The 14,053-nt window shown below is 40.5% G+C and overlaps 4 protein-coding genes across 4 annotated transcripts in view; 3 read left to right on the top strand and 1 right to left on the bottom strand.

The window, feature by feature from the left end:
• The window catches only part of LOC118407668 (tropomyosin-1-like), a 1,169,601-nt gene that overhangs the window by 68,708 nt on the left and 1,086,840 nt on the right, over positions 1-14,053 (bottom strand). The gene's annotated exons all lie outside the window — the stretch shown is intronic.
• Positions 1-14,053, top strand: part of LOC118407709 (zinc finger protein 501-like) — a 482,642-nt gene that overhangs the window by 387,470 nt on the left and 81,119 nt on the right. The gene's annotated exons all lie outside the window — the stretch shown is intronic.
• LOC118407652 (zinc finger protein 436-like) lies at positions 1,003-1,980 on the top strand. Its single transcript, XM_035808167.1, has one exon. The coding sequence runs from the start codon at positions 1,066-1,068 to the stop codon at positions 1,657-1,659; it is 594 nt and encodes a 197-aa protein (XP_035664060.1). The 5' UTR covers positions 1,003-1,065; the 3' UTR covers positions 1,660-1,980.
• Positions 8,845-12,791, top strand: LOC118407598 (zinc finger protein 665-like). The gene is made up of 2 exons (XM_035808093.1): positions 8,845-8,920; positions 9,849-12,791. Exon 2 carries the CDS (start codon positions 9,851-9,853, stop codon positions 11,996-11,998), a length of 2,148 nt encoding a protein of 715 aa, XP_035663986.1. The 5' UTR covers positions 8,845-8,920; positions 9,849-9,850; the 3' UTR covers positions 11,999-12,791.

The raw sequence follows: 14,053 nt of genomic DNA, 5'->3' as shown, positions 1-14,053 counted from the left end.
TGCCATGCATGTGCTAACTGATTACCCCACCCCGGGGGACCTACCAGTGGCAAGCAAGACCCGGAGGGTCTAACTTGGGGGGACACAAGGTTACAGGGTGCCTAGAGCGGAATGTTTGTAGGCTAATCCTTTACGTTGCAAACGTGAAATAATGACACAAAAGTGTCAAAAAGTGACAAAAAGTAGTAGTAAATCTGATATTTCTTAATTCTAGAATATTTCAAATTTGAGCGCAAAAAACTGCGTAGTATGCCTTTAAGAGCAATCTTTCCAACACAAGAGTGTGTAGTATGGAGTTTGAATGGGATTTTACTATGTATTATTGAAGGGACTTAAATTGCCCACATAATGTAGACCAACATTTTGCAAATATTAAGTTTATTACGAGCAATTTGTTTTCATTCCACGTTTTTAGAAGATATTTGACTTGAGCACATGAGAACTTGAGTTACAGGTAGGAAGTTACAAAAATTAAAGTTTGCAGGTAAAACATAATGCTTAATATGTGTCACAATTCTAGCAAGAAGTTTCCATATTATGATCTATCCCCCCCCACAGAGCAGAAATGGACGATTCCAGCTGTGAAAATTCTTCTGGAGAACTGTATGCGGAACATCCTGGGAAGGAGATGGACTGTACAGAACATCCTGGGAAGGAGAGTGACAGCATGGAGACCCAGACAACAGACATGGGCCTGCAGCAGGAAACGTGTAATATAAACTTTCCCCAACCTGACAACACATCAACCTCACAGGTACAGGAAAGGGGCAAGATGGGAAGGCATGTGGTTGAACACACTGGTGATAAACCCTACATATGTGGGGAGTGTGGATACAGTACAGGTAACAAGTCTCATCTAGCTGAACATTGAGAATTCATACAGGAGAGAAACCCTACAAGTGTTGGGAGTGTGGATACAGGACAGCTAGAAAGTCTCACTTATCCCAACATATGAGAACCCATACAGGAGAAAAACCCTACAAGTGTGACCAGTGTGACTATTCTGCTGCACATAAGTCGAATTTAGAGCAACATGTTGCAAAACACAGTGGCGACAAACCCTACATGTGTGGAGAGTGTGGGTACAGAGCATCTCGAAAGAATAACTTATCCCTACACATGAGAACACACACAGGAGAAAGACCCTACAAGTGTGACCAGTGTGACTATTCTACTGCACACAAAAAATGTTTGGACCAACATCTAGCCAAACACACTGGTGAGGAACCCTACAAGTGTGGGGAGTGTGGGTACAGGACAGCTGACAGGTCTCAATTATCTCGACACATGAGAACACACACAGGGGAAAAACCCTACAAGTGTGACCAGTGTGACTATTCCGCAGCCCTGAAACATCATTTGATCGACCATCAAACAAAACACTCTGGTGAGAAACCCTACATGTGTGGGGAGTGCGGGTACAGGGCGGCTCAAAGATCTACCTTATCCAAACACATGAGGACACATACAGGAGAGAAACCCTACAAGTGTGACCAGTGTGACTATTCTGCTGCAGATAAGTCCAATTTGGCCACACATATAAAAAAGCACACCGGTGAGAAACCCTACATGTGTGGGGAGTGTGGGTACAGGGCTAATTATAAAGCAAGCTTATCTCGACACATGAGGACCCATACAGGAGAGAAACGCTACAAGTGAGGCCAGTGTGACTATTCTGTTGCAAAGGAATCCACCTTTTACTGACATGTAAGCAACCATACCGGTAAAATGACCTAGATGTGTGGAGTGTGCGGGTACGGAGCAACTCAAATGTCTTAATAGCCAAGCATATAAGAACATACAAGAGAAAAAATACATCTATAACTATTTTTAGTGTTACTTTTTGCATCTAGGACATCTCACCTTTATCTACTTTTCAGAAGACATACGAAACAAACTAAATTTGCAAGTGTGGCAACTGTTACAAATGCACAGCAAACAGCTTTACCTACCTACATAGTCCCTTCACATGGTCATTTTTTTCGGGGGGGGGGGGGGGGGCAAGGTAACCAGCAGGGTCTTTTTGAAATGTAACAGCTCTGGTGACAAGTGTAGAGCTGCATACAACTTTGAAACGTGAGAATATGTAATGTGGAAGACCCCCATCCTCATGTGGCAGTTGTTGTCTTAATCTGTATGTTGGCTACTCTGTGGTAAGGTATTCTACATGAGAGGCAGACATGTCCCAGTGAGCTTGCGAAGATTGTAGCCAAACCGGACCGATGTAGGTTCTACTCTGTGGTAAGGAATTCTACATCACGGCACGAAAAACGGTATTTAAGCGTGCTGAAGCCATGCGTAATGTTGACGTATTTTCCTTCTTTACGGATCTATACACCACTTATACGAGTACGTAAATATTGCCTTTAAGTGGTCTTTCTGTAGGTCCGTGTTAGTCCTTATTTTCCGGTTTTCCCGTTGTCTTTCAGCAGCTTAAAGATGTCGTAAATGATTTTTAAAACTCCCTTAAAACCTGTTTAAAGTTTACGTTTATTTGATCTAAAGCCTCTTTACGTCTCATATACAATTGCATTAAGTGGATTATAACGTGTGTTTTAGTGCCTATTCAGCAGCTTAAAGTTGCTATAAATACTTATTAAAACGCCCTTAAGACATGTTTAAACTTCACGTTTATTTGATCTAAAGCCTCTTTACGTCGAGAGCATATACATGCGCATTAAGAGGATTATAACGTGTGTTTTGGTGCCTTTTCAGCAGTTTAAAGTTGCCATAAATATCTATTAAAACGCCCTTAAGACATGTTTAAACTTCACGTATATTTGATCTAAAGCCTATTTACGTCTCATATACGTGTGCATTAAGTGGATTATAACGTGTGTTTTAGTGCCTATTCAGCAGCTTAAAGTTGCCATAAATACTTATTAAAACGCCCTTAAGACATGTTTAAACTTCACGTTTATTTGATCTAAAGCCTCTTTACGTCTCATATACGTGTGCATTAAGAGGATTATAACGTGTGTTTAGGTGCCTTTTCAGCAGTTTAAAGTTGCCATAAATATCTATTAAAACGCCCTTAAGACATGTTTAAACTTTACGTATATTTGATCTAAAGCCTATTTACGTCTCATATACGTGTGCATTAAGTGGATTATAATGTGTGTTTAGGTGCCTTTTCAGCAGCTTAAATTTGCCATAAATACCTATTATAACGCCCTTAAGACATGTTTAAACTTCACGTTTATTTGATCTAAAGCCTGTTTACGTCTCATATACGTGTACATTAAGTGGATTATAATGTGTGTTTAGGTGCCTTTTCAGCAGCTTAAAGTTGCCATAAATACTTATTAAAATGCCCTTAAGACATGTTTAAACTTCACGTTTATTTGATTTAAAGCCTATTTACGTCTCATATACGTGTGCATTAAGTGGATTATAACGTGTTTAGGTGCCTTTTCAGTAGCTTAAATTCGCCATAAATACCTATTAAAACGCCCTTAAGACATGTTTAAACTAACTCACGTTTATTTGATCTAAAGCCTATTTACGTCTCATATACGTGTGAATTAAGAGGATTTAATGTGTCTATATTTTTCTTTTTAGCAGCTTAAAGTTGTCATAAATACGTACTAAAACACCCTTAAGACATGTTTAAAGTTCCCTCTGTACGTCTCATATACGTGTGCATTAAGTTGATTATAAGGTGTGGATAAGTGCCATTTTAGGAGAATAATCATTAGCACATTTCAAAGCAAGAAAATACAATGGATGAAACTTTGAAATTTTATTGAATTACGAGAAAATATTACATGGAAGAGTAAAAAAGAAACTACTGCCTACTAGGTATTTGTGGCCTTTTAATATGATGTAGTCGGCAGTTGAAACAATCACAACGGCTGTGTAATTCCGTGCAGTAGTCCACAGTTCCATTTCCAGTGTCGGGCGAAGCGTCTCGACGTAAGTTAAAAAGAGCACACATGTACAGTTCCATCTGGTCACCACATGAATAAGACTCCGGTAAGATCTAGAGTAGTGGCCGATATGACTCGTGTTGTTGGATGGTCTTGGACTCTTGGATTATTTGGACGCGAAACATGTTCAGCTTGCAGTCTCGGCTCCTATTAATCCGGATGGTACAAGTGCCGTGATTTCCCATTCTGTGTCGATTTCCAACAGCATCAACTTGTACAGAATGATAGCCACCTCCGATCTTTGCGTCAAGTTCCGTCACCGGGGGTCCTAGGCGGTAAAAGCAGTGTCACGGCCACAACTTGCGGGTTAGAACAGGTCCAAACCTTCTTCAATACTTCTTTTCAAATGAACGCTTGGAAAATAACCGCTCCTTGTCGTACTGGCCGGTAAATTTGAATACCCCACTCTTTTCTGCCATTGGATACATCCTATCACATGGCACAGCTATGCCACATACGGATCCGGAGGCACCCGCCCCATGCCGAATCAACGCTGAATAAATTTACATCTAGCCTGCCAACGCATATCAGATTATCACCAAACCAAAACAAACACGAGCAACACGAGAAGTCACTGCCTGTGTGCCCGGACTGTTGACTGTTCTTTCTCGACGCTTGCTTGTAGATAAAGAAATTTTTAAAAATCGTACATTTACTTGCATTATTAAAGAACTGCTCGCCGATAATAGTAAGAAAAACATAGAGAAAACACCACGCACTACACAAAACGCTATATCTACTCTCCAAGCAGAGGTTGAATCGCGCATATATAGTAGTAGTCGGAAAAATTACAAGGGCGCTGGTCTAATTTTTGACTACTACAGTACCTATATCTGCGCGATTCAACCTCTGCTTGAAGAGTACGCTATATCTACTAGTCAGACTACTACATCCTTATTCTTCAAGCAGAAGTTGAGTCGCTGAGAATTTGATAGTAGAAATCGGGATTTCTACCGGCTCTTAGCTCAAGGGTCAACTTGCCGCCTGAGTTAGACCCTGGAAATTCAGAACATATATGCGGTGTATTAAAAGGAAAGGGTCTCCTCCTGTTCGCATAAACTGTGATTCAACCATGCCGTATGTTCAGCAAAAAATTGAGACGGTACAAGCCAATAAATAAAACGGGGGTAGTGCCCCCTGTTCGCTTAAACTGCGCGGATTCAAAGATTAAATATGCCGTATGTTCAACAGAAATACACAACATTTTATATACGCCTTGGCAACATATAAGCTAAACGGGGGAGGTCTCCCCTAGTTCGCTTAAACTACGCGGATTTAAAGATTAAACATGCATTATGTTATCCAGAAATACGCAACATTTATATACGTCTTGGCAACATATAAGCTAAACGGGGGAGGTCTCCCCTAGTTCGCTTAAACTGTGCGGATTCAAAGATTAAACATGCATTATGTTATCCAGAAATACGCAACATTTATATACGTCTTGGCAACATATAAGCTAAACGGGGGAGGTCACCCCTAGTTCGCTTAAACTGTGCGGATTCAAAGATTAAACATGCATTATGTTATCCAGAAATACGCAACATTTTATATACGTCTTGGCAACATATAAGCTAAACGGGGGAGGTCTCCTCTAGTTCGCTTAAACTACGCGGATTCAAAGATTAAACATGCATTATGTTATCCAGAAATACGCAATATTTCATATACCTTTGGGCAACATATAAGCTAAACGGGGGAGGTCTCCCCTAGTTCGCTTAAACTACGCGGATTCAAAGATTAAACATGCATTATGTTATCCAGCAAATACGCAATATTTCATATACGTTTGGGCAACATATAAGCTAAACGGGGGAGGTCTCCCCTAGTTCGCTTAAAGTGCGCGGATTCAAAGATTAAACATGCATTATGTTATCCAGAAATACGCAATATTTCATATACGTTTGGGCAACATATAAGCTAAACGGGGGAGGTCTCCCCTAGTTCGCTTAAAGTGCGCGGATTCAAAGATTAAACATGCATTATGTTATCCAGAAATACGCAATATTTCATATACGTCTTGGTAACATATAAGCTAAACGGGGGAGGTTCTGCCTTAGTTCGCTTAAACTGTGCGGATTCCAAGGTTAAACATGCATTATGTTATCCAGAAATACGCAATATTTCATATACGTTTGGGCAACATATAAGCTAAACGGGGGAGGTTTCCCCTAGTTCGCTTAAACTGCGCGGATTCCAAGGTTAAACATGCATTATGTTATCCAGAAATACGCAATATTTCATATACGTTTGGGCAACACATAAGATAATGATAAACGGGGAAGGTCTCCCCTAGTTCGCTTAAAGTGCGCGGATTCAAAGATTAAACATGTCGTATGTTCAACAGAAATACACAATATTTCATATATGTTTTGGCAACATATAAGGTAAACGGGGGAGGTCACCCCTAGTTAGCTTAAACTGCGAGGATTCAAAGATTAAACATGTCGTATGTTCAAAAGAAATACACAATATTTCATATATGTTTTGGCAACATATAAGCTAAACGGGGGAGGTCACCCCTAGTTCGCTTAAACTGCGAGGATTCAAAGATTAAACATGTCGTATGTTCAACAGAAATTCGCAATATTTCATATACATTCTGGCAACACATAAGCTAAACGGGGGAGGTCTCCCCTAGTTCGCTTAAACTGCTCGGATTCAAAGATTAAACATGTCGTATGTTCAAAAGAAATACGTAATATTTCATATATGCTTTGGCTACATATAAGCTAAACGGGGGAGGTCTCCCCTAGTTCGCTTAAACTGTGCGGATTCAAAGATTAAACATGTCGTATCTTTTCCAGAAATACGCCTTGGCAACATATAAGTTAAACAAGCGAGGTCTCCCATTCTTTGCGAAATACACACATATACATGCCGTATATTCAACAGCAAAACGCAACATTCTATATAACGTAAGGGAGCGCATATATATATAAGCTAAACGTGAGAGGTCTACTCTGTTCGAACAGAAAGAATTAATACGTCATATGCTTTCTGAAAAGCTAAAAAACACAGATGATTATCGTATTTGACTTTGCTGAGGTATTAACATAACATTTTGTACCAGAAAACGCAATTGTAAGTTTTGACTGTAAATCTTGCAACTGTAATAAAACAGATGCGACAATGCTTTATCTAACACCTAAATAGCCAAGGTAAGTCTGGTAAACATATATTTTGTAACAGAGAAACGGCATTTGTCAGTTTTAACAGAAAATACTACCACAGTGGTAAAACAGTAAAACTGATTATTTTCTAAAACTTTTGGAGACATTTAAGTTGTCTTTTCGTCATACTAAATTGCATTTAAAATTCACGTAAAGAAACGCGACACATTAAGCTACATTTACACACTCTAAACTCTTACGTAAAGGCCAGATGTATGTTTCCGATGCCTTTAATAGATCTTAAAATCTGCTGAAATATTTCTCCGCCTTTAAGGGTGTTATACGTATCTCTGAAACTTTGCTTAAATAACTGTTTTCGTGCTGTGCATGAGAGATGAGAGGTAGACATGTCCCAGTGAGATTGCGAAGATTGTAGCATATGTGCCAAACCGGACTGATGTAGGTTCTGTACGTATAGTTTCAGTACTCTTGCACTGACTTTACATGGTCTTTATAAATGTCGGTGATCATAGCATCATAGAATCTAAACGCTTTTTAACAGCATTATATTTACCTGCTTTAGACAAGTCTTTTCGATTGAATAACCTCACGCTTGAAATAATCAGCATTGAGTATAGTATGCATATAGCAGTATTGACTTGATTTACTTAAACAGTCGTAGTCTGTATTCTCAGTTTTGCTAAAGTGCTTATAGTTATAGCCATATACTAGTATATCCTATCAAAATGTTTGAAAACTTGGCGTAACTTTGTAAACATCTTTCATAATTAAAAATTGTAGGCAAACTGATGATTTGGTGTCGGTTTGAATGATCTGATATCCGTATGAATGTTAGCGTTTATACACGACGATGATTTACATATATCGGTATTGACGTGATTTACTTAAACAGTCGTAGTTTGTTCACAGGTATTCTCAGTTTTGCTTATAGCTATACATATCCTATCAACATGTTTGAAAACTTGGTGCGACTTTTCAAAATAAAATGATTGTAGGCAAAACATATGATTTGGTGTTCGTTTGAAATATCTGATATTCGTATGAATGCTTATATACGACGATAATAGACTAGTAATATACATGCTATTTCCGTACACATGTAAAGCTCAAGGTGATTTGAGTTGCAGCCTACGTCACAGGTCAGGTGATATAGACCTCAAGCCAAGGTCACAGAACAGAGTATTTATCCGCGACCCATTCCCGAAGTTTTGACAGAGCCTTCCAGTTTAAATAATGGTTATATCAAAATCTCTCTCTCTCTCCCTCTCCACTTCCGCTCAGGTCAAGTGACCATCACCTTGACATGTTGAAAGCTTGTTGGTTAGGTTTATTTTGTGTACTGTAATTTCAGTTACCGTCGTCTGCTATATCTTAACCCATTGCCTAAGTAGTCTATGACATGCAGTGGTATGCCTAATCGTGGTGTAGTGTTGGTTAGGTTCATTTGGTACAGCCATAGTGTGTAAATTTATTACTATCGTCTGATGTATCTTACTCCATTGCCATTGTACTCAATTACTACAGTGTATGATAAAAAGATGTTCATTCGTTCAGTAAAGCGTTAAGCGGTGATCTCGGATTGACCCTTTGTGAAGGTTGTATCAGGTTTGTGACCTCTCACCTTTACCCCCTGCGAGCTGGTTCAAAACCATGAGAGTAAAGCGCTATGCGTCGATCCGTGGATTGACCCATGGAGTATCAGGTTTGTGACCTCTCACCTTTACCCTTTTCCGGAGAGCTGACGTCCGCCATTTTGTTTACGTCTGGTCTTGCGTTTTTCATCATATCCTCCAAACTGAAGCGATTTTCACCGATTTGTAGGAGTCTTGGAGACCGCTTACTACCATATACCTACAGGTAAGACCGTTGGTTGTCGTTAATGCTTTCTGATTGGGGCTTGTTCGGCGGCGAATTATAATTAGAGGCGTGTTTGTGATTGGTAGTCGATGGGGAGGGGGGCATTGAAACGAATGATCGAGATGTCAAAATTTGAGGTGCAACTCAGAAATATTGTTGTATCTGATAACATAAATGATAGATGAAATGAAGACGGTTATATTCGTGCATCATAAAACAAGACGTTTCCTTGAGCTTACCATGAAAAAGAAGACTCCGTAAGGTATCACATATACAAATGTAGGAAAGGAGTAGAGAAACAATATAATGGCTACCAAGATTTACACCCCTCTCCGAAACCAGACCACCAATCCAGCAACGTAAACCGCTATTTCAAAAGGAATCAGACCCGTTTGGCTGTGCTTGAAGTTCAACCTCACTGTTACACAAATGCCAAGAAGCTGCAGTGCCAGTGAAATGTGTTTTCCACCTGAATGAAGTGATGCCAGATGGCGTAAACAGTGCTATATCATATATTTACGTGTCCACCCTGACTAAGTATATTACACAATTGGGCAGTCTGTGTTTACTGTAAGTCATGTTCATTCTACCACAAAGATAACGTCAAAAAACTCTGGAAGCGCATGTGTATATAGATGTCATAGATTGTTATGTGTCTATGTGTCTGTATTGTTGTGTTGTATGCATTCTGATTTTACTATGAGTCAATTCGTGCCTGTGTTGAATAAAGAGAAATACTATGTTGTTGTATCCCCCAATTGATACATATCCAGTTCTTGTTACTGGAAAAACAATTCAGGAGCTAAAACGGTAAAAACAAAACTGTCACAGAAGACTTTCTTATGTTAAGTTTGCGCCGCTTCGTAAAATAACTAAATGAATATTATGTTTGTTTTTTCTTATCATTGTTTTCTTATAATAATTTTAGAGATGGCGGAGTTCGCATTTGTGCCTCCTGTTAAAGAGCTTCATGCGGAACAAACTGCGAACGAGACGCACATCAAAGAGGAGCCGACAGGAGACACTGGATGGCAACAGGATGGACAAGAGAGCGTGCTGTGCCAGGAAACGTACAGTGAGGACCAGGAAACCTACGACTACCAGCCAACCGGACATCCTTGGAACGAGAATTATAGTTGGGAGCAGACAACAGACATTGGACGGCAGCAGGACGAGGAAAGGGACGTTCCAAACGACGGCACGTTCGGTGTAAAAGCGGAAATGGAAGAGTCTAGCTTTGTTAGTATTGGAGAACATCCTGGGAAGGAGATGGAACTTTATGGAAATCCTGGGAAGGAGAGTGACAGCAGGGAGACCCAGACAACAGGTAACCAGTGTGACTATGCAGCTGCACATCAAGCCAATTTGGCCTACCATATAGCAACAAAACACACTGGTGAGAAACCCTACATGTGTGACGAGTGCGGTTACAGTTCAACCAAAATGTATGACTTATGTATGACTAAATTAACTGTACATATGAGAACTCATACAGGAGAAAAACCTTTCAAGTGTGACCAATGTGACTATTCTGCTAATATGGTGGAGTTCACATGTGTGCCTCCCGTTAAAGAGCTTCATGCGGGAAAAACTGCGAACGAGACGCACATCAAAGAGGAGGAGACAGGAGACACTGGATGGCAACAGAATGGACAAGAGAACGTGCTGTGCCAGGAAACGTACAGTGAGGACCAGGAAACCAACAACTACCAACCAACCGGACATCCTTGGAACGAGACTTACAACAGTCGGGAGCAGACAACAGACACGGGACGGCAGCAGGACGAGGAGAGGGACGCTCCAAACGACGAAACGTGCGGTGTAAAAAAAGAAATGGAAGAGTCCAGCTGTGGATTTGTTAGTATTGGAGAACATCCTGGGAAGGAGATGGACTGTACAGAACATCCTGGGAAGGAGAGTGACAACAGGGAGACCCAGACAACAGACATGAGCCTGCAGCAGGAAACGTGTGATGTGAACTTTCCCCAACCTGACAACACGTCAACCTCACAGGTACAGGAGAGTAAAGGCAATATGGAAAGGCATGTGGTTGAACACACCAGTGAGAAACCCTACATGTGTGGGGAGTGTGGGTACAGGACAGCTTACAAATCTGGCTTATCTCGACATATGAGAACTCACACAGGGGAAAGACCTTACAAGTGTGACCAGTGTGACTATTCTGCAGCACACAAATCTACTCTAGACGAACATCTAACAAAACACACCGGTGAGAAACCCTACATGTGTGGTGAGTGCGGGTTCAGAACAACTTATAAAGAAAGCTTATCTCGACATATGAGAACCCATACAGGAGAAAAACCCTACAAGTGTGATCAGTGCGACTATTCTGCATCAGAGAAAGGACATTTGAACCAACATCTAATGAAACACAGTGGTGAGAAACCCTACATGTGTGGGGAGTGCGGGTACAGGGCAGCTCGTAAGTCTCACTTATCCAAACATATAAGAATCCACACAGGAGAAAAACCCTACAAGTGTGACCAGTGTGACTATTCTGCTGCACAGAAATCTCAGTTAAACAAACATCAAGTAAAACATACTGGTGAGAAACCCTACATGTGCGGAGAGTGTGGGTACAGGACAGCTTATAAGTCTGACTTATCCAAACATATGAGAATTCATACAGGAGAGAAACCCTACAAGTGTGACCAGTGTGACTATTCTGCTGCACTGAAATCTACTTTGGCTCAACACCAAGTAACACACTCAGGTCAAAAACCCTGCATCTGCGAAAACTGTGCTTACAGGGCGGCTCAAAAGTGTGACTTATCCAGACATATAAGTACCCACACAGGAAAGAAACCTTACAGGTGTGACCAGTGTGACTATTCTGCTGCAAAAAAATTCGATTTGGACAAGCACGTAAGAAAACACACCGGTGAGAAACCTTACATGTGTGGGGAGTGCGGGTACAGGGCGGCTCAAAGGTCTACCTTATCCCGACACATGAGAACCCACACAGGAGAAAAACCTTACAAGTGTGACCAGTGTGACTATTCCGCAACACAGAAACATCATTTGATCAACCATCAAACTAGACATTCCAGTGAGTAACCCTACATGTGTGTGGAGTGTGGGCACAGGACAGCTCAAAGGTCTAACTTGTCCCGAAGGTAGTCAGCAGGTGGAAATTCATAAGGAGGAAGAATAAGTATAAACAAAATAAAATAAATAAACAAATAAGAATCCCTCCTTGAGTGACCATGTCGACTCTAATTGTATCTTGCCATGTGTGGTGAGGAATTCTACATGAGGATTGTGGCAAATGTACCCTCTAAAGTTGCTTAGGTTTGGTCGCTCAGGCACGCCTCCTGTCAAGAAAGTGTTGGTAGGCGACAGATATAGAAGTTGACTTTGAACTGCAGCTAGTTGTCGCTGCTAACTATGCAGTCCTAAACGTAAAGTACTTTTACATACATATAGATACACCTAAAAGTGTATAGACGTAGGTTTTGTACCTGAGATAGTAGCCATGATAGATGTGCTCCTTTCTTTTGTGTTTGCCGCTGATTTGTTAGTAACATTTATGTAAGAAAGCGTTTTTGAAATCGCACTGTACAGATAATCTAGATGTAGGTTTTAGACTTGAAATAATTTTGATACGATCTTTGTTTTTGTTTTTCTCCACTGTACACATGTCGGTATTAATTTGAATACTTGAACATTTTAACATTGGTATATTTAGTTGCTTTAGTCTACTTTATTTGATAGAATGATCTAACCTTTACAATTATTTAGTTTATACGTACCGATGTGTATTCTAAACATGATACACGTTTTGTACACATGTATTCGTAGTGTTTAAGCTTATAGGAATTTAGATGATACTGACTTGTTTAAAAGCATAATTTTGGTAACGCTAATTCAAAATAAAGTGTAAACAAAGACAGTAATTTCATTTGTGTTGGTTTATAGCGTCTGATAATTTTGACTCCCTTGCCTTCGCGGCTTAAGTAAACATTTTCTACCATGGCGTAATTTTTTTGACAGAAAAAGATACTATTATTTCTCGGAAGAAGTGTAAACCAAGCCAAATATAAGGTGTTGGTTTCAATCGTAGTCCAATAGTATCCTTGTGGTGGCAGTGTTTCAAGAAATAAACGTGAAATAAAGAAGGAATCCACCTGGCTTGGCCCAACCGTCAAAACCTGACAGAATCTGAGACGTAGAAATCGAGGTAGAACGTTTGTTTTGTTTATTATGAGATCCCCATTAGTGTTGAAATACATCCACTACCATTTTGGATTACCTTTTCATAAAATACATCAATTATAACCACAGCTATTTCATTTATAGCGTTATTTTTTGCTTGGTTCAAAACCAGAGGAGTAAAGCGTTATGCGGCGATCTGTGGTTTGGCCCATTGAGTAGAGCTATGTCCAGTATCAGGGTGAAGTGCACGAAGTTAGGGTGTACGAAGTTGTACGAAGTTGTACTAAGATACAACCGTTTCCCACTGACTTTGAGGCTATATCGGGAGTCACAGATGACGTCAAAACATTTATTGGATGACGTAATCTAACTAAGTTGTCCTAAGTTGTGCAAAGTTACGTGACGTCATCTATCTTTGGACAGTGGGCATGGTAGGTCAACAAGTGTGCGAAGTTGTCCTATGTTGTGCAAAGTTACGTGACGTCATCTAACTTTGGACAGTGGGCAGGGTAGGTCAACAAGTGTGCGAAGTTGTCCTAAGTTGTGCAAAGTTACGTGACGTCATCTAACTTTGGACAGTGGGCATAGTAGGTCAACAAGTGTGCGAAGTTGTCCTAAGTTGTGCAAAGTTACGTGACGTCATCTAACTTTGGACAGTGGGCATGGTAGGTCAACAAGTGTGCGAAGTTGTCCTATGTTGTGCAAAGTTACGTGACGTCATCTAACTTTGGACAGTGGGCAGGGTAGGTCAACAAGTGTGCGAAGTTGTCCTAAGTTGTGCAAAGTTACGTGACGTCATCTAACTTTGGACAGTGGGCATGGTAGGTCAACAAGTGTGCGAAGTTGTCCTATGTTGTGCAAAGTTACGTGACGTCATCTAACTTTGGACAGTGGGCAGGGTAGGTCAACAAGTGTGCGAAGTTGTCCTAAGTTGTGCAAAGGTACGTGACGTCATCT

This window comes from Branchiostoma floridae, unplaced genomic scaffold (genome assembly GCF_000003815.2).
Source record: "Branchiostoma floridae strain S238N-H82 unplaced genomic scaffold, Bfl_VNyyK Sc7u5tJ_1439, whole genome shotgun sequence".
In the NCBI taxonomy this organism is placed as follows: domain Eukaryota; kingdom Metazoa; phylum Chordata; class Leptocardii; order Amphioxiformes; family Branchiostomatidae; genus Branchiostoma; species Branchiostoma floridae.
This window is presented reverse-complemented; position numbering and strand designations above follow the sequence as displayed.

Coding starts and splice junctions, on each gene's coding strand:
- LOC118407652 (XM_035808167.1), top strand. CDS start 1,066: ATGTGTGGAGAGTGTGGGTACAGAGCATCTCGAAAGAATAACTTATCC.
- LOC118407598 (XM_035808093.1), top strand. CDS start 9,851: ATGGCGGAGTTCGCATTTGTGCCTCCTGTTAAAGAGCTTCATGCGGAA.